The following is a 19,709-nucleotide window of genomic DNA, read 5'->3' as shown; positions in this document are numbered from 1 at the left end:
TAATGAGAGATCTTATGTTTTTCACACTAAGTCTTGGAAATCCAGCATGTGTTTTATGCTCATGGCACATCTCCACTTGGACCAGCTGCATTTCAGGTGCTCAGTAGCCATGTGTGGCTGGGGGCTGCCGTATCAGACCGAGAAGGTCAGGAGACTATGCCCAGCCAGCTTCCCCAGCCCAGCCTTTTCCCAGCAAGTCCATCAGTCAGATGTCCTGTGAACACAAAGTTCTTAGCACATGTATCAGAACTTCTTCAGTGAAAGAAGCTGGGAGAGGAGCTCAAAGGTCCAGCAGAAGAGCTGGAGCAAGCCAAAGAAGCTCTTGCCTTGGTGCCAGTTGGCAGGCGTTCTGCCCAGGGCCCAGCTGGCACCTGACGCTGGCCAGGGTGCCAGTTGGCCTCTGCACCCCCTTCTGGTGCCAGGTGGCAGCCCCTCTCAGAGCCTACTGGCCGGCAGCAAGCAGAGCACCTTACAATTCTGGGTTTTTTGGGAGAAGGCAGCAGCGCTCAAGGGATGGCAGGGCCATTTTGGTCCTATGCCCCCACATAAAGAATTAAAGGATTCCCACCTTGATCCCTCCATCCCCTATCCCAGTGCTGATAGGTCACCATGAAGGGCTTCGTAAGGGGACTGGCTTCCTTCAAGGGAATTCTTTAAAAGCCTAAGAATGTGCTCTGCCTTCCCTTTCCTTAACTTTCCCTGAAACAATTTTTGGGATCCTGCCTGAGCCATCTCATCATCTAACTACTTCCTTCTTTCACTAATTCCACCTGGACCATGAGAAGACTCCAGAGCTCCTGCTATGCTAGGCTGAGCCCTGCTTCCAGTCTCTTCTACTCCCACGCTCTCCCAGATTTTTCTGGGAGGCTTGGCCTTGGCCTTTGCCTCTGCAGCCCAGAGCAAGCACGAGCCTGTGGGCTTGGAGCAGGTGCTGCTTTACCACAGTGGGAGGCCCCATGCATCTCTGTGCCATCCAGCCAGGCTGAAGCAGGGCTGCAACTGGCCAAACATCTCATGCCTCTTGCTAGAGAGAGCTCAGGTGTAAAAGCATGCCTTTCATCTACCTCCCAAGGCCAAGCACCTTACCTTCTAGTCTCTGGAGGAATTACATTTTCTTTGCTTTTGGCCCAAGTCCATCCACTGGGCTCTCTCCTTTCACCTGGCTAAGATGGCACCAAGACACTTGCTCCTCTGTGCCCCTCTTTCTTGCCTATGTGTCCTGCCCACAACCACAGCGTCTTCTGATATCAGAGTCTCCTTCTGCCCCTAGCCTTGGTCCTTTTTCTATCTGTCTCACCCGATGGGCTCTTTCCTCGGTTTCCTTCTGCCCCCGGCCTTGGTCCTTTGTCTATCTGTCTCTCCCGATGGGCTCTTTCCTCGGTTTCCTTCTGCCTCCTCACGAGGTCCCCCAGCCAGTGTCTTGAGTTCTGCTGTGCTGCCCTCCTGCCCATCCATCTTCCTCCACTGGCCCATCCTTGAAGCATTTTCCTTCTTTCTGTTCTTGCCTTGTCTCCCTTCCCTCCTCAGGCCTGCACTGCTCCACTCCCACCTGGTCCAAGTATGCCCAGATAACCTTATCTTTTCACTGCCCCATCACTGTGTCTCTCTACTCGCTGGAAATTTGAAAGCAACTCTGCTGCTGTCTATCATGATGGCTTCTGTGTGTCGATGGTCTGTATGCTGGGTACTTCACATGCATCATTTTCGTCGTCACAACCCTAAAAGTAAATATTATCATTCTCACTTTAAAGCAGAAGGGAGCCTCAGTGAGGCTAAATCACAAGCAGTCATCCCATTTATTGGAGGAAGATCTGCTGGAGGATCCACCCTAGGTCTGATTCACTTTAAAGCCTGGACTCTTTCCACTACTTTTTGTCAACTATTTTCTTCTTTCTATACTTTTTAGCAAATGTCTACGAAAGTACTTTCAATATGGTAAGGTGATAAAAAAAAGTAACTGCACACTTGTTACTATTTTAGCATACTTAAGACTTACATTTATTTGAGGCGATGGGCAACTTCAACTCCCTGCCTGGATTGTCTCTCTAAACCCAATCTCCCCTAACAAGCAATTAATTTATATAAGCTTTTATTGAGCCCAAGAATACATCACCATTAGAGTTACCTAAGTTCACTGTCCACTATGTGAAATGATGGGATATTTACAAACACTCCTTTACTCAGTGAAGTGCAGCCAGGTTGATGAAGAGTCTATGCATCACAGACAAAGAAGATTGGAAGGAAAGGGGTATATTTGAGTTGAAAAAAGGCAGGGTAGAGGGAAGCTGGGTGATTGGAGGGTTTGTGTTTTCTGAGGACCAGTGGATTGGAAGTTGTAAGGAGTGAGACTTTTAACCCAATAAATATCTTTGAAAAGTGGTGAGAGTCCTGTCTCTGGGAGTTTTCAAGCAGGGTCTGAAGAGCCATCTCTCCAGAACATTATTGAAAAGATTCCTGCCTGAGAGGGCAAGACTGGGTATCTTTCCAGGTCTTTACCAACTCATAGATGCTCTTAATTTCTTTTAGTTTATGTATAATGAGTTATTTCAAGATTTGGTGAACAACTTTTTTTGTTGTTGTTGAGACAGAGTCTTGTTCCGTCGCCCACGCTGGAGTGCAATGGCGCAATCTCAACTCACTGCACCTTCCGCCTCCCGGGTTCAAGCTATTTTCCTGCCTCAACTTCCCGAGTAACTGGGATTATAGGCATGCGCCACCACGCCCAGCTAATTTTGTATTTTTAGTAGAGACAAGGTTTCACCATATTGGCCAGGCTGGTTTCAAACTTGTGACCTTGTGATTCACCCACTTCAGCCTCCCAAAGTACTGTGATTACAGACGTGAGCCACCGTATCTGGCCAACAACTTTATACTTACTGTGTTCCTACCTTCCGTGGTGCTGTGGACCAGAACTCTCCTTCCCGCTTCTCCGCGCATCCTTTCTTCTTCTTAGGTTCAACGTTTTTGAAAAAGATGTCTCAGTGTTTAGTCGTCCCTTCACTAGACTCCTCTCTAGCTCTGCTAGGCCACATCCCACATGTTGTCTTTCAGGGCTAGATGTACTATGGCTGGCAACAGATAATCATATTTTTCCTTTTATTTCTAATATTTGTTTTGGTTTTTCTTTTCTTCAGTGGCACGTGGGTTAATGTGTCTGGGGAGCGTCTCTAATGACTTCCAGGTTCTCCCTCTGAACCGGAACGATGGCATGCTATGTGCTGTTACTTAGTCGCCCCAAACGCATCACTAGGCACTTGGTGCCAAATCCCATCCAAAGCACCTGCTAATTCAGCCTCGTTATGGCCTCTTCCTGCAGGTTTTCCTGGCAGCATTGGCTAACCTAAGAGCCCGTGTTTTCTGTAACCTTGAATATCTCCCTGTGCACACCTCTCTTACGAGTATTTCTAAAACTGCTAAATAACACATTCTGTCTCTAATGTCTAGAGAATACTGACACATCTTCATCTAGCAACGTGTTCTTTGTCTTCACCCTTTATTTAATGTCTCTGAGAAGTTGCATATTTATGGGGGTAGGGGAAGTCCTCAATTCCATGGCTTTAAAATGGATGAAGTCTTTGGCATGGAACTTTGTGAGATTTTTTGAAGTCTCAAATGACCGATGACAGAACACCTCAAAGAATTCACTTCTCCAGGCCTGACCTCCTCTTGGCAGAGCCCACCCCGGCTAACAAGGTTCCTGCTTGTGTTGTCAGTGTCCTGCCTTCACTGTCCCTGCTGCCTGGTTTTCAGAGGTGGACATAGCACTCTTTGGGAGGTGGTCACCAGGAGTGGCTCCTGTTTCTTAGAGGACACTTGCTGGTGAAACTGGGATGTGGAAGGGTTGGGAACAGCCAGGAGGCTTCATGACGATGTAACTGGAGTCGCCTTCCTTCCCACCAGAGGTGGATGAGTGTTCCTGGCCAGATCACGGAGGGTGCGAGCATCGCTGTGTGAACACGCTGGGCAGCTACAAGTGTGCCTGTGACCCTGGCTACGAGCTGGCCGCTGATAAGAAGATGTGTGAAGGTTGGTGTGGGACCTGCCAAGCTGGAATGAGAGGGGATATGGGACAAGTCTTTGGGGAACTGGGGCAGAGATGGGGCAACCGGCTGGCTGTGTAGGAACAATGGGCAATGGGCAGACATGGTGGAAGACCCACCTACTTCCCAGAAGGAGAAACAGCCTGACAGCTGTCACAACTGTCAGAAAACTGCCCAAATTACATATACCCTGCCCTAGAGACTGAAATCGAGGTTTATTTTCTTCTATGATTGTGTGAAATTGACATGATTATTAAAGTAGGAAACAAAAGCAAAGAAAAACCGTGAGCACTCCAGTGACGCAACCAATAGCACTTTTCATCCATCCTATTTCTACCTGGCTTGTGTTCTGTCTTCCTTGTCCACGTGCATGAATCTGCTTGTTCATGCAAGCTTGGTATGGTAAGTAGCTTGCTGCAAACATTTCTAATTCTCCTTTGGCCCAAGCCATAGGGAGCCCCCAGCTCTGTCACTTGGTGAAAGGAAAGCACAAATGCATTCATTGTTTTTAAAAGCAGTAAAGATTTATCCCCAATTTTTTTCTTTCAGATATTCAGTTGAAACCATAGTTTTGAACAAAGGACACTGAATTAATCAGTTCAAATTGTCTAACATTTAAAAATTATTATTACAGAACAGCAGGGCTCTATTGCTCCTGGTGGGAAATCACAGTCACTTGGAGCCAAAGCTAAATGAAATCCTGTTTCTGTTTCCCCCGTGCAGTGGCCTGTGGCGGTTTCATTACCAAGCTGAATGGAACCATCACCAGCCCTGGGTGGCCGAAGGAGTATCCCACAAACAAAAACTGTGTCTGGCAGGTGGTGGCCCCCGCTCAGTACCGGATCTCCCTTCAGTTTGAAGTGTTTGAACTGGAAGGCAATGACGTATGTCTCTGTGCTCTGATTGATTGGGGAGTGTTTTGAGGGGTGACTTGGAGCTGGAAACCAGTGAGGGGCTGGGAGGGCAGGGAGATGGCTTGTGTTGGAACTGGAGCTTTGGACAGTCATAGGGCCTGCACTAGCAGAATCTGGGGGAAGGTTTTCTCCAGCAGTTTCGGCCGCACGCCCTCTGCAGATAGAGCACCTCCGGCCCTCTTGTCGCTGATACATCCAAGGAGAATCAGAACAAGAGTGGAGGAGGCAGGTATTGGGGGTGGGAGGTGTCAGAACTGGGCTGTGAATCTGGGGAGCTGGTGTGCAGCTGAGGCAAATAAAGGGGGTGGGGATTAGCTAGGGACAAGGACGCTACAGACAGCCTGTTTCCTCTTTCAGCCAATGATCATGGATGATCAAGTCAGTTGAGGTCCAGGCAGTGCCCTACAGCTGAAGTGCTAGTCACGCATGCTTACATCTGCACTTTAGGCTGGAGGGACACCCTGGGGCACACAAGCCATTCCTGAGACTCCCCTCCCCACCCCAGCTGAGCTGGGGGTCTCACCTCGAGAATAGTACTGGTGTAGCTCTCACCTGAGAGTCAGGCCTTTGGGGTACTGGAAGGAGACGTCAATGCTGATGACCCCAATGCACGGAGGCCATGGTGCCCATGAGGGTGTCACCCCAAAGTGAATATTGTGCAGAAAAAAATAATCCTTGAAAGCAATTGATAAGACCCTGAGCAGTGAAGTTCTTTTTGAGAAAAATCATTGCTATAGCAGGGAACATGAATTCTAGTCCTAGCTCCACCACTGCTGAGCTATGTGGCTTCAGACAAATGGCTTTCTCCCTCTGCGCTTGTTTCCCTGCCTGAAAAGGGAGTCAGATTCTGTCGGTGGTTTGCAGCTTTTTCCTCCTCCTCTTCCTCTTGCTTCTCCCTGGCTCTTCTTCTTTTTCTTCTCCTTCTAGCAGTGGGGCCCTTTCTTCAAGCAAAATTTCGTGTGGAAGCCTAATGCATACAATAAATTAAAGCAAGGCCACAGTTATGGGGATGCAGGTTTGGGAGCCCTGTGCTCTCATGCCAGGCGATGGCGCCCCCACAGAGCCTCAGTGGGAGAGTCAGGGGTCCCCCTGTGCCCTCTGGAGCTCATTCAAATAACCAGCATAGCAAGAGTCAAGGGACCCCCCACATAGCAGGGTGAGGTGCTCAGGAAGCAGGTGCAGCAGTGTGCTGGGGGTCTGGGGTGGGGACAGGGACTCTGGGCAGCTCCCCATCATGCTCCCTTGCAGGTCTGTAAGTACGACTTTGTGGAGGTGCGCAGCGGCCTGTCCCCCGACGCCAAGCTGCACGGCAAGTTCTGTGGCTCTGAGACACCCGAGGTCATCACCTCGCAGAGCAACAACATGCGTGTGGAGTTCAAGTCCGACAACACCGTCTCCAAGCGTGGCTTCAGGGCCCACTTCTTCTCAGGTACGTGGGTTCGGAGGTGAGGCTGATGCAGTGCAGGTGAGGCGGCTTTGCAGACTCCAGGCTCTGGGGTCCCTGGCCCTCTCCTCTCTTTCTCTGCCTGCTCCTGTAGCCTTCCAGGTATGGCTGCCTTGGAGGGGGCGTGCCTGGATCCAGGGCTTTTAAAATATATCTACTGGTGACTGTGTTGTTTCTTAGGGCTGCCATAACAAATTACCACAAACTGGTTGGCTTAACACAACAGAATCTTATTCTTGCAGTTCTGGGGGCCAGAATTCCAAAATCCAGGGGTTCGCAGGGCCATGCTGCCTCGGAAGGTTCTAGGGCAGAATTCCTCCCTGCCTCTTCCTAGTCTGTGGTGGCTCCCAGCCGTCCTCGGCATTCCTTGCCTTGTAGCTACATCATCCTGATCTCTGTCTCCATCTTCACATGCGTTTCCTTCTTCTCTGGGTCTCTGTGTCCCCTCCTTTTCCTAGAAGGATTCCAGTCATTTAGGATCAACCCTAAATCCAAGATGATTTCATCTCAAGATTCTTAACTAATACTTCTGCAGAGACCCTATTTCCAAGTAAGATCACATTCTAAGGTTCCACATTGTATTAGTCTGTTTTCACAACATACCTGAGACTGGGTAATTGATCAAGAAAAAGAAGTTTAGGCTGGGCGTGGTGGCTCACGCCTGTAATCCCAGCACTTTGGGAGGCCGGGGCAGGCAGATCATGAGGTCAGGAGTTCTAGACCAGCCTGGCCAACACGGTGAAACCCCGTCTCTACTAAAAATACAAAAAAAGAAAAAAAATTAGCCGAGGGTGGTGGTGTGTGCCTGTAATCCCAGCTACTCGGGAAGCTGAGGCAGGAGAATCGCTTGAACCCAGGAGGCAGAGGTTGCAGTGAGCCAAGATTGCGCCACGGCACTCCAGTCTGGGCTACAGAACAAGACTCCATCTTGGGGCAAAAAAAAAAAAAAAAAAAAAGAAAAAGAGGTTTAATGGACTCATAGTTCCACATGTCTGCGGAGGCCTCACAATCATGGCAGAAGGCAAAGGCATGTCTTACATGGCTGCAGACAATAGAGAATGAGAGCCAAGTGAAAGGGGAAACCCCTTAAAAAATCATCAGATCTTGTGAGACTTATTCACTACCACAAGAACAGTATGGGGGAAACCGCCTCCATGATTCAATTCTCTCCCAGCGGGTTCCTCCTACAACATGTGGGAATTATGGGAGCTACAATTCAAGATGAGATTTGGGTGGGGACACAGCTAAACCATATCACACATGAACAGAAATTTTGGGAAGACAGTACTAAACCCACTACAGTAGCACACTGGACCCTACTTCTCAAACTGAAGGCCATGAATCCTCAGGGCCAGTACAGCAGCTGTAGAAAAAGCCCATTCTCCTTAGTACAGCATCTGATGCTGGACACTGTCTTGGCCCACCTGTCCTACCAGCCACATTCCCTCTGTAGGTGCCCTGTGCTGTGATCACGAATAATCCCCCCACTGTTCCCCCATGCCATCACCCTCTACTCCTAAACCCCCATCCCATTCTCTCTTCATACCCCCCGCCTGTGGCCTTCCCTCTCTCTGGAATATCCTTCTTCCTTCGCTACTTAGGAAACTCCTACTTCAACCTGAAGACCCACAATGCCACTTTCTGTAACATTCTCTGGCTTCATCTTATTCCTCTTAGTCCGTTTTGTGCTGCTATCACAGAATACCACATTATAGTGAAGAGAAATGTATTTGGCTCATGAGTCTGGAGGCCGGGAAGTTCAAAATCAAGGGGGAACATCTGACAAATGCCTTCTTGCTGTGTCATAACAGGGTGAAAGGCACCACGTGGGTGAGAAAGAGCGGCAAGGGGGTCAAACTCATCCTCTATCAGGACCCCACTGCTACAATAATGAGCTCTCATGACCTAATCACATGTAAGGGCCTCATCTCTCAACACTGTTGCATTGGGGATTAAGTTTATAACACATGAACTTTGGGGGACCCACTCAAGCCATAGCACCCTCTTAGCACATTGATTATTCGTTCACCAGTGTTCCCACAGCACTCTCTCCTTCCTTCCATTAGGGTTCTTGTCACCAGGGCCAGCTCCGTGGGCCTGTGGCCTGTGCAATAGCACAGAGCCTGTTCTCAGAAGGGCCCACACTGGTTTGAGGTTCTGTTGTCATCATCTTGAAATTCATGGCCGGGCACGGTGGCTCACGCCTGTAATTCCAGCACTTTGGGAGGCCGAGGCGGGCGGATCACGAGGTCAAGAGATCGAGACCATCCTGCCCAACATGGTGAAACCCTGTCTCTACTAAAAATACAAAAAATTAGCTGGGCGTTGTGGCGAGCGCCTGTAGTCCCAGCTACTCAGGAGGCTGAGGCAGGAGAATCGCTTGAACCAGGGAGGCAGAAGTTGCAATGAGTCGAGATTGTGCCACTGCACTCCAGCCTGGGCAACAGAGCAAGACTCCATCTCAAAAAAAAGAAATTCATAATAGTGTTTAAACAAAGTTCAAATCTTGTGCTGAGCCTTGTAAATTGTATAGCAGGTCCTGCATGTCACGTCGTATTAGAGTGTGAACTGTTTACAAGCAGGAACTGTATTTTGGTTATCTTTATAGTCTTAATGCTTGGCATAGAAACGACCAAATTATTTGTTGATTTTATACATACCCAGAGTTCCGTCTCCATGGGTGTTTTTGGCAGTCTCTCATTGAGCAAGTCAGGTTTTTTGTTTTGAGTGTCTGCTGTGGCCACAGTACACTACTAGGCTCAGAGCTGTTGCCAGGGAAGTGCCCCCAACCCTGGACAAGCTTACATGCCAGCTAGGGAGGCCAGGGATACACACCCTGCTGAGTCCCAGCCTGGAGCACTGTGGGGTGGGCCGCTGCAACAAGGGCTAATGTTTGAAGAAGAGAAGCCCATGGTTGCCTGGAGCAGTGGGTGAAGCCTTTTTGCAGGATTTGGGGTGGTCTAAGCCAGGTTTTAAGGGATGGAAGACATGGAGGTGGAGATAGGATGATTAGAGAGAAAGTACAGGGTCCCCAGTAGGGGAAGCAGTGTGTGCACAGGTTAAGGTCTCAACAGAGCACAGAGACAGAGATGAGATGGGCCTGCATGGAGCCCTGACCCATGCTGGGAAGCCAAGGGCATGAGATGGGCCAAGTTGGGGAAGGCCACGTCATGAAGGACCTTAAACGCTGGGCTGAAGAGTAGGGACCTGATGAAACAGGAACGGAGACTGTTTGCAGGTTCCTGAGCAGGGGAAGCCTAAACTTGTCATCTGACCAAGCCATGCCAGGCAGTGTGGAGCTGGGAAGGCCAGGCAGCTGGAGGACCAGGGCAGCAGGGCGGGCAGGAGCCACCTCAGTGGAGGATGTAGCAGAGCATCACAGGCAGGGCAGCTCCACATTTGCAATAGGAAGCCACAGCACAGGGGAGAGGGTCAGAGCAGGAGTGAGGACCTATGAGTCATCTGCAGAAGGACTCAGAGGAAGGAAGGGAGAGAGGTGGGTCAGTGCTGGGTGTTGGGCGGCTTCATCTCTTCTGCATTCTTTTTTTTTTTTTTTTTTGAGACAGAGTGTTGCTCTTGTTGCCCAGGCTGGAGTGCAATGGCGCGATCTCAGCTCACTGCAACCTCTGCCTCCTGGCTTCAAGTGATTCTCCTGCCTCAGCCTCCTGAGTAGCTGGGATTACAGGAATGTGTCACCACGCCCAGCTAATTTTCTATTTTTAGTAGAGACGGGGTTTCTCCATGGTCAGGCTGGTCTCGAACTCCTGACCTCAGGCGATCTGTCCGCCTCGGCCTCCCAAAGTGCTGGGATTACAGGTGTGAGCCATGGCACCGGGCGTCTCTTCTGCATTCTTAAAGGGTCTTACAAGGGCTCTTACTTGTCCTGATGACATAAGCAGGTAAAATACAGTGTTCGAGGAGACATTAACCATGGTGAACAAGAGGGTGTAGAGAGTGGACGAAGACAGGGCTGACCCCTAAAGTCATTCCGGTGATGGCAGGGAAGCAGGGGAGGGAGGCTGATCTTCGGTAAATGCAGGAACAAGCTGGGTTAGGATAGGGCTGCATCCAAGGACCACAAGCGTAACAAGGGCCAGCACCTGAGTTCTTACATAATAATTATGCAGCAAACACTGTGGGCTGGGTGCTGCTTTAATTAATTTGCCCCTCCCAACAAGCTGTGAAGTGAGGATACCATTACTGTCTCCATTTTACAGGAGAGGCAACTGAGGCACAGAGGGCAGGAACTGTCTATGGCCACAAGAGCTGGAAGTGGTGGGGTAGGGCTGGCCCTCTGCTGTGTGTCCAGCTTTTCCACGTGCAGAGGGCGGTGTGGAGTCGTGGCACTTGAGCCCAGGCCTCGGGGTCAGCCATAGAGGATGCTTGCTCACTGAGTGACCTTGGTCACATTAGCCATTCTCAGAGTCAGTTTCCTTACTTGTTTTTGTTTTGTTTTGTTTTTGAGACGGAGTTTCGCTCTTGTTGCCCAGGCTGGAGTGCACTGGCGTGATCTCGGCTCACCGCACCCTCCGCCTCCCAGGTTCAAGCAATTCTCCTACTTCAGCCTCCCAAGTAGCTGGGATTACAGGCCTGCGCCACCACGCCTGGCTAATTTTTGTATTTTTAGTAGAGACAGGGTTTCTCCATGTTGGCCAGGCTGGTCTTGAACTCCCGACCTCAGGTGTTCCACCCGCCTCGGCCTCCCAAAGTGCTGGGATTACAGGCGTGAGCCACCACGCCCGGCCAGTTTCTTTACTTATAAAGACTGGCAGATAGAGAACTCCCTCCTAAGGTTGGATGAGAATTAACTTAGATAATGCATGGAGTGCTTGGGACTGTGCCTGTTCCATAGTAAACATTCAGTAAGTAGGAATTACTGTCATTATTGTTACTACTGTGATTAATACTAGCCTGTCCTTCAGGGAGCTCCTTGTTTTGAGCAGGGAGCAGGGCCAGAGAACATAGAAAAAGTACTTGGAGAATCCAACACATACCAGGGCCAAGTGCTTGGAAAATGAAACAAGTAGATATGCAAGAAATCTGAGGTGAAGATGTTCCTGCTTCACTCCCCCAGTGAGGGAACAGTCAGAGGGGAAGGGGAGCAATCAGAGAAGCTTCCTGGAGGAGGCCATTTTTAAGTGGGATTCTGAGCCCTGAGGGACGTTCGTAAGTTGGCGTCTCCTCTTAGAAGAGTTCACTGATCTCTCCAGACAAGGACGAGTGTGCCAAGGACAATGGCGGGTGTCAGCACGAGTGCGTCAACACCTTTGGGAGCTACCTGTGCAGGTGCAGGAACGGCTACCGGCTCCACGAGAACGGGCATGACTGCAAAGAGGGTGAGGCTGGACCTCCGGTTGTTGGGGGGTGGGCTGACCTTCGCCACACCCCAAACCCCTGTGAGCATGTGCATGAATGAGGGGCTGGGGTGAGGAGCTCTTCCACTTTCTGAGCTGAGGCCCAGCCACTGCTGTCCTTGTGGGAGAGAAGTTTTCCCCAGGGCATCTCACTCCTTCAGGGGGCACCTGGGGGCCTCAGGTGCTATAGGCTGAGTTATTTTTGCAAATGATTAAGCCTGCAAGCTCTGGAATCTGAATACCTAGGTCTACATCCTGGCTCTGCCGTTCCCTGGCTGTGTGACCTCGGGCAAGCAATTTAACCTATCTGAGCCTCAGTTTTTTCTTTGGTTAAAAGGGTCTAAACATAACCTCCTTCTTAAAGTTTTTGTGAGGATTAAAACAAAGTATTTCAGACTCTCTGACACATATTATGCCCTCAAACATCAATCAAGATCAGCCTTTTATGTCTTTGTCATATATTAATTACCATATGCAGGTCCCATAGGAAAATAGGATTTGAAAAGCTTTGCTCCATTCTCCATTCACTGTAGGAAATTCTTCAGGGCCAGGTGGCTTTTACTGTCCACGGTCCAGTCATTCTGGAAAAAGCCTTCCTTCTGTTCTTACCCTGCCCAGTGAAGGGAGTTTGAACACTTATGACAAACACACAGGCTTCCAGGCCTTGGCCCCAGCTGTGAAGCCCTGCAAAGGAAGTCAAGGGTGGAGGAAGATGTGGAAGACACACAGCCCGATCTCTGGAATAAACAGTCTGGAGTTAGGAGATTTGGCTGGGTGCCGCAGAGTCTGGTCGGGATCTGCCTAGAATGTCACAGGAGGCGCTGACATGTCTTCAGGAGGAGGCGGCCACCCTCCAAGCCCAGCCCTAGGGCATGGTCACAGGTGGTGGAGGGGCTGGGTGGGAGGCTGGTGGAAGAACCAAACAGGGAAGGAACAGTCAAGCCCCTGTGAGGCGGGCCCGGGCTAGGACCAGGCTTGCCTCCTGCAGTGTGGGAGAGGACAGGAGGGAGGTCAACTCTCCCAAGTTCCCACCCCTGAATAGTGGCTGCGTTTGTGTGGGTTGACCCCAAGGGCAGGGGGTGTCAGAGCAAATGTCCCAGGAGCTGAGCAAATGTCCCAGGAGCCGAGCCACTCTCCCTCTGGGCGCCTGTTCTCTGTGTGGCTGCAGAGCAGATGTAGCACTGAGCAGAGGCAAATCTCTTTGGACCGTCTTCAAAGCTGCCTCCTCCCCTTCCTCCCCCGGGCCCTCCTCACCTGCCTCTCCAGCTTCTCCAGGGTGGAACCTCTGTGTTTGTGATACAGTCCGCCGTGCTTTCTAAGCAGTGGTAGCACTGGCCTTAAAGTCAGCCAGGCCCGGTTTGAGTCCCAGCTCCGCCCCCTATCAGCAAAGCACTGTCCCTCTCCAAAGCTATTTTCTTATTTGGGAAGTGAGAAGGACTAAAGGAGAGGATGCATGGAAAATGCTGTCCACAGTGCCCAACACAGAAGAAGAGAAATGCCAGTTATTGGCCAAGATGCCAGGCATCGAACGAGTTGTGGGACCACTCTTGGCAAATAGCACTGTCACCAGGACACACTTGGTAAACTCCAAATAAAACCACTGAGCAAAACTAAAAGAAGCTGATGGATGGATGGTGCAGTGATGAAGCAGACCTCTGTTAGCCAAGATGCACTGAGCACTCACCATGGGCTGGCACGCCCTAAGCCTTTCCCATGCATTATCTCATTCGATCATATATCACCCCGACTAGGGTGGCACCCTTTTACAAATAAGGACACCGAAGCTTACATAACAGCCCCAAGTCCCACAGATGGCGGAACCAAGACGGGTCGAGGTCCACCCGACCCCACTGCCAGGGCTTTTAACATATTTGCAGGGATAACTGCAATGTGGATAGGAATAGAAAGATAGCCTGGCCCCCGAGCCACAGCCAGGAAGGCAGAAAAGCCAGTGCAAGTAAACCAACACATCCCTGAGCCAGGAGACACCTGATTCAGGACCCCCCACCCCCACATTTGATAAAGACCCTGAGACAATCAGGAGAGAGGGGAGGAGAACCCCTTAGAATCCTTCTCGTGCTGCCCACAGTGAATGACTTCTCTCTCTGTATGTGTCCCCCCGCCACCCCCAGCTGGCTGTGCACACAAGATCAGCAGTGCAGAGGGGACCCTGGCGAGCCCCAACTGGCCTGACAAATACCCCAGCCGGAGGGAGTGTACCTGGAACATCTCTTCAACTGCAGGCCACAGGGTGAAACTCGTGAGTCATTTTTGTAGTTTACTGAGAACATGGACTTGGGTATCAGGCAAGTGTGCATTTGAGTCTCTGCTCTGCCACTTCCCAGCTCTGTAACTGGGGGAAGGTGACTCAACATTTCCAGGTCTCAGTTTCATTATCTGCAAAACATGGATACTGATGAAGCTTACTTCATCGGGCTGTTGTGCAGATTAAAAGAAACAACACACAAAAGCTCTATAGATCACACCTGGGCACAGTGGGACCAGCAGGAGGCGGCATCCACCACCCGCATCTGTAGTGCTGTTTGAGATTCACTTGTTTCCAGTTTTAAATTTTTTACAAGACAATATAGTCTCGTGATTAAAAACAAGATGAATCAGTACAGGAGGTTGGAAATAGAAATCAAAAGACCCCAGAGCCCCCATTTCCACTCTAGAAATGACCACTCTGAACACATTCTTATGGATCCTTCCAGAAATTTTCTGTGGACAATCATGACTGTCAGTGCACAGGGAAATATATATGTTTTTGTTACTCAAATTCCTCTAATAAAATCCTATTCATATTTTTTCTACAACTTAATTTTTTTCCATTAGTAATAGGAGACTAAGTTCTTTATGCAAATTCCCTCCTGAATTAAAAGTTCCTCCCCAAGCCTTTATTTAAAGTCTTTTTCACGTATATGATGTGTGGTTTGCACAGTTATTTCAAAGGGGAGTTGAATCTCCTAGGAGTCTCATTTCTCAACCCCCAGGGACTCCCACATTTTGGAGAATAAAGAAACCCTTTTGCCAGCTGGAGAATGTATTGTACTTCAGGCAGACGGACATTTTTTAAAATGGGTTTTTCTGACTGTAGAGGTAAGTAGGATTGACCCTATGAACGGTGGACGGATAACTCAGGGAGAATGGAGGAGAACAGAGAGGGAGAAGTCCATGATCAATGGACTATGGCGCAGGGACTTGCAGGATGTTTATTGGTGAGAGCCATGAGTGAGGAGCAGAAGAGGCGAATGGGCCCCCAGGGCGTCGAGGGCTGAAGACAGGGCCTCTGACCACAGGGTGCTCCCAGCGGACAGCTCACATGCTGGGCCGCCCGTGGGGAAACTGCTGCTCTGCTAAGAGCGGCTGTCACGGGTCAGCCTTGAATCTGAGTGAGGATCAACTGGAGAGCGCCTTAGGGAAAGGCACTGCTTCTCCAAGACCGCCATCTGCTGGGAAATGTTCGCAATGGCAACATAGAGCCCCGAGGACCGCAGGGGAGGCGCCCTCTGGCGTTGGGAGCGCGCAAACGCATAACGGGAAGCGTTTGCTCGAGGCTCATACCCACACTTGGTAGTTTCCAAAAGGCGTTTCCTCGGGAAACGGATGGTGGATATATTGACTGAGCTCTTTTCGCTACCGTAGAATGTGAGTTGAATACTTCTCAAAGAAGCTGGTGGTGTTCGCTGCATGGGGATGGCGACAGGGCGCCCCATGGACCTCCTGGGAGCTCCCTGCCTGCTGAGCTTAAGGCTCCCTTCCACTGCAGGGCCGTCCTGGTGCCACTGCTCCCCTGTCCAGTGTCTCTACCCACCACCTTTGCCCCAGCGCCCCCTATCTCACAGGCGGGAGAGCTCTGCCCATGTGCGTTAGTGTGTGGAAGTCATTCTTCTGAAAGCCTGCATTGCCGTGCTGGTCCTGTTTCCCCCTCCCAATCTCCATCTCCGTGCTGCCAGGCCAGAGATGAATTGAGCACCACCCCCCCCACCCCCGCCCCAGCTAATGTCCTGTGTCCCTGCTCTGTCGTTTGATCCAGGTCTTCATCTGACACCGTCCCCGCTCACCTTATCCCATCTCCCTTGACGCTGGGGCTGCCATCAGTCGACCACCTACCCAGCACCCGAGGAGCCTGCATTCAGGGCTGAAAAGCAGGCTGGAATGGTGGGGCGCCCCTGGCCAGCATTAGGGGACAGTCCTTAGGGGGAACAGGGAGAAATGAGGCAGCACAACCTGGTGAATGATGGCAGTGGGGGTTGGAGAAGGCTAGCAGGGGTCAAGTTCAGCTTCATCTGTCTCCAGCTGTGTGAGCTTGGGCAGGTCTGCCAGCTTCTCTAAGACTCATTTTCCCCTTCCGCATGTTGGAAATAATAATAGCTCTTCCTTCCCAGCATCACTAGAAGTGAGTGAGAAAATGCCCATAAATGCTCGGCATGGAATAAACACTCAGCGAGTGTCAGCCACCATGAGGGTGCTGCCCAGAGCAGCGTGCCCCTCATACAACCTCACCAGTGTCATTTGTACTGAAGGATCATGCAGTAGAGTGCACAGGTCAACAGCAGGGTCTCTGACGCCAGAGTGCCAGGTCATGGCCCAGCTCTACCAGTGTGAGACCTTGGACAACTCATCTGGCAGCTCTGAGCCTCACTTTCCTCATCTGTAAAGTGGGGATTAGACACATCACAGGGGTGTAAAGATTGAAAGAGGTGATACTTGTAAAGCATTTAAAACAGCTGCCAACACAGAGAGTGGGCACTCAGCCCTTGCTGGCTCTTGGCCCTAAGTGAGAGAGAAGCTGTGTGATGGGATGGAAGGAAGACAGATTTGGGCTGTGGGAAGCCTGGCTCTGTCGCTTAATAGCTGTCAAAATGTCAAGCATTTAAATTCTCTGAACCCCTGCTCTCTCATCTGCAGTGTGGTCATTGTAGCTCATGTAACTACCTCTTAGGGCCGCCTTCTGGACCAAAAGCAAGGCAGAGGTTGAGACCCTCTCTACAGATGTCCCCAAGCATCACCATGGCCACACACCCCCTGTACAGCCAACTGGAAGTCTCCCCACCCTGCCTCGCCCCTTCCTCTCCTAGAACTGGAGAGGAGGCCCCCACCCCGGCTGAATGTCAGGCCCTTGCCTTACTTTCTGCTCTTCTGTCCCCAGACCTTCAATGAATTTGAGATCGAGCAGCACCAGGAATGTGCCTATGACCACCTGGAAATGTATGACGGGCCGGACAGCCTGGCCCCCATCCTGGGCCGTTTCTGCGGCAGCAAGAAACCAGACCCCATGGTGGCTTCGGGCAGCAGTATGTTTCTCAGGTTTTATTCGGATGCCTCAGTGCAGAGGAAAGGCTTCCAGGCAGTGCACAGCACAGGTACCTGGGGTGGGATACTGGCTTCCAGCTGATGAGCACTTGGACAGGAGACAGAGAGATGGTGAAGGCAGGACAAGGACTGCCTTTTATTCTGACCGGGGGAGGGCTAGGGGAGGAAGGTGCGTGATAAAATGTCCTATTAAAATGAAGCATCAGGCTGGGTGCGGTGGCTCGTGCCTGTAATCCCAGCACTTTGGGAGGCCGAGGCAAGCGGATCACCTGAGGTCAGGAGCTCGAGACCAGCCTGGGCAACATGGTGAAATCCCATCTCTACTAAAAATGCAAAATTAACTGGGCATGGTGGTGGGTGCCTGTAATTCCAGCTACTCAGGAGGTTGAGGCAGGAGAATTGCTTGAACCCTGGAGGCAGAGATTGCAGTGAGCCAAGATTGTGCCATTGCACTCCAGCCTGGACGAGTGAGACTCTGTCTGTTAAAAAATAAAAAACTAAAATGAAGCCTCAGCAACCATAGGGAAAATGGCTGTTTTCTTTCAATATCCTTAATTGACACAATTTGAAATGGACAACCCTTTGTTAGTGCCCCATTTTTTCCTCCCTCCTTCTTTCCTTCCTTTCTTCCTGTCTTTTTAAAAATATATTTTGGCCAGCCACGGTGGCTCACACCTGTAATCCTAGAACTTTGGGAGGCTGAATGGGGAGGATTGCTTGAGCCCAGGAGTTCAAGACCTGCCAGGGCAAGATGGTGAGCCCCCCGCCCCTCACTGCAATCTCTACAAAATAAAAACTAGAAAATATAGTGAAGCGTGGTGGTCCCAGCTACCCCGGAGGCTGAAGCAGGAGAATTGCTGGAGCCCAGGAGTTCAAAGCTGCAGTGAGCTCTGATCATGCTATTGCACTCTAGCCCGGGTATTTTGCTGGTGTATGAAGTCCAGAAGTTGGGTAACTGAGTGGTGAAAGCAGACCTTTTATCCCTGTAAGGACCAGTTCTGGAAAGTGAAAAGTGTTTCTGTTCCCCATGATTTTTTCTTCCACTCAAAATGTAAATAGCTGTATTAGGTGCTTTGGTGGGAAATGTATGTGCTTATAACTCATATTATCTACTTCATTAAGTAGAAGAATGTCAGTAGGAAATTTGGCTCTGCTCTTTAGCCATTAAAATGTTACCACCTGGGACTAGTGCCCACGGAAGCAAATCTGACCCTTTGATCCTGATGTACAATTGTGTCCTTTGTCAGAGCTAGTGGCCACCCAAAGCCCACTCTGCTTCTGTAATGCTGAGTCTGAGCTCACGATCATGCGACCCTGTGATCCTTTTAACAGCCCCTACCCCCAGTTTTTTTTCAGTACCAGAAAATATAAATTAGGTCAAACAAAATGGCAACCAGCATCCTGAGGCAGTTCAGCCTCCCCTTGCACAGCAGAAAACACTGCATGTCAAACTCCCTGAGGAGTTCTAGCTTCTGGTTCTAGCTTCCTCCAGGGAAGTTTAAAAGCCCTCTTGTCCCTGCAGATAGAGACCAGGAAGAACATAGGTGCTTCAGGGTCCTAGCAGGAAATGGGGGCACATTCAGAGTCATTATTTGAGGAGAAGTTAATTAAGGGACAGGTTACAAAGGGGTGAGAGGGTATGGGACACTGTAGGACAGTGAAGCCACCAGAGCAAGGAACTGCAACCCCAGACCCAGAGGATGAGAGGAGGGAGCAGTTCCTGGAAGCTGGAGACAGAGAGGGCTGCATGCAGAGACCCTGTGGCTGCAGCTGTGACCTAAGTGGAAGAACAGCTGTGGCAATCAGGGGACTAAATACCCTGGCCTCTCTCTCCTCCCTCCATCTCATCTGCTGGTGCTCCCATGGCTGAACCTGCAGCAGAGGGCACGGGGGTCACCGATGGAGGCCAGGGGTCCACCTCCCGGGGCCCAGGCAGGTGGGGAGGGTGGGGGCGTCCGGCAGGATGGAGGGGAGGTGTCCCGCCCTGCTCTGTGTTCATTTCATGACCACCCAGCTCTCAGGAATTTGCAATTTCCCCAAAACGGGTTAGACCTGTAAGACATTCTAAGCCAGAGCCAACACAGGACTCAGAATGGGCAGTCAGACAGGACTGGGCCAGGCGGGGCGTGGAGCTCCAGAGGGGCCTCAGAGTGTTAGGAGCTAGGTGGCCCAGAATCTACAACAGTGTTTGCCTGGGCCCCTTGGGGGCATGGAGCACACAGGGGAGGGGCTGTGCAAGAATTTGCCTCCAGAATTTCTGGTGCTTGCTAATCTAGACCAATCTTGTCTACCTATTTTACTTATTTATTTACTTTTATTTTTATTTTTTTGAGATGGAGTTTTGCTCTGTGGCCCAGGCTGGAGTGTAGTGGCACAATCTCAGTTCATTGCAAGCTCCGCCTCCCAGGTTCAAGCGATTCTCCTGCCTGAGCCTCCCGAGTAGGTGGGATTACAGGCGCCCACGACCACACCCTGCTAATGTATTTTTAGTAAAGACAGGGTTTCACCATGTTGGCCAGGCGGGTCGCAAACTCCTGACCTCAAGTGATCCACCCGTCTCAGCCTCCCAAAATGCTGGGATTACAGGCGTGAGACACCGCACCCGGCCAATATCCATTTTATTTTATGTGGGCTTAAGTGT

At 50.6% G+C, this 19,709-nt stretch overlaps 2 protein-coding genes across 2 annotated transcripts in view; one reads left to right on the top strand and one right to left on the bottom strand.

Annotated features, from left to right (window-relative positions):
- TLL2 (tolloid-like 2) overlaps nt 1-19,709 on the top strand; it is a 149,451-nt gene that overhangs the window by 122,150 nt on the left and 7,592 nt on the right. Inside the window, exons 14-19 of the mRNA XM_012000244.1 lie at nt 3,901-4,026; nt 4,764-4,924; nt 6,203-6,383; nt 11,609-11,734; nt 13,885-14,012; nt 16,905-17,118. Coding sequence (XP_011855634.1) covers nt 3,901-4,026; nt 4,764-4,924; nt 6,203-6,383; nt 11,609-11,734; nt 13,885-14,012; nt 16,905-17,118 — 936 coding nt within the window. The remainder of the gene's footprint in view (nt 1-3,900; nt 4,027-4,763; nt 4,925-6,202; nt 6,384-11,608; nt 11,735-13,884; nt 14,013-16,904; nt 17,119-19,709) is intronic.
- On the bottom strand, nt 14,018-16,112 carry LOC105554005. Its single transcript, XM_012000232.1, has one exon. The coding sequence runs from the start codon at nt 15,466-15,468 to the stop codon at nt 15,109-15,111; it is 360 nt and encodes a 119-aa protein (XP_011855622.1). The 5' UTR covers nt 15,469-16,112; the 3' UTR covers nt 14,018-15,108.

This window comes from Mandrillus leucophaeus, unplaced genomic scaffold (assembly GCF_000951045.1).
Source record: "Mandrillus leucophaeus isolate KB7577 unplaced genomic scaffold, Mleu.le_1.0 Scaffold117, whole genome shotgun sequence".
Classification (NCBI taxonomy): domain Eukaryota; kingdom Metazoa; phylum Chordata; class Mammalia; order Primates; family Cercopithecidae; genus Mandrillus; species Mandrillus leucophaeus.
Note: the sequence above shows the minus strand (reverse complement) of the source record. Positions and strands in the feature narration are given on the sequence as shown.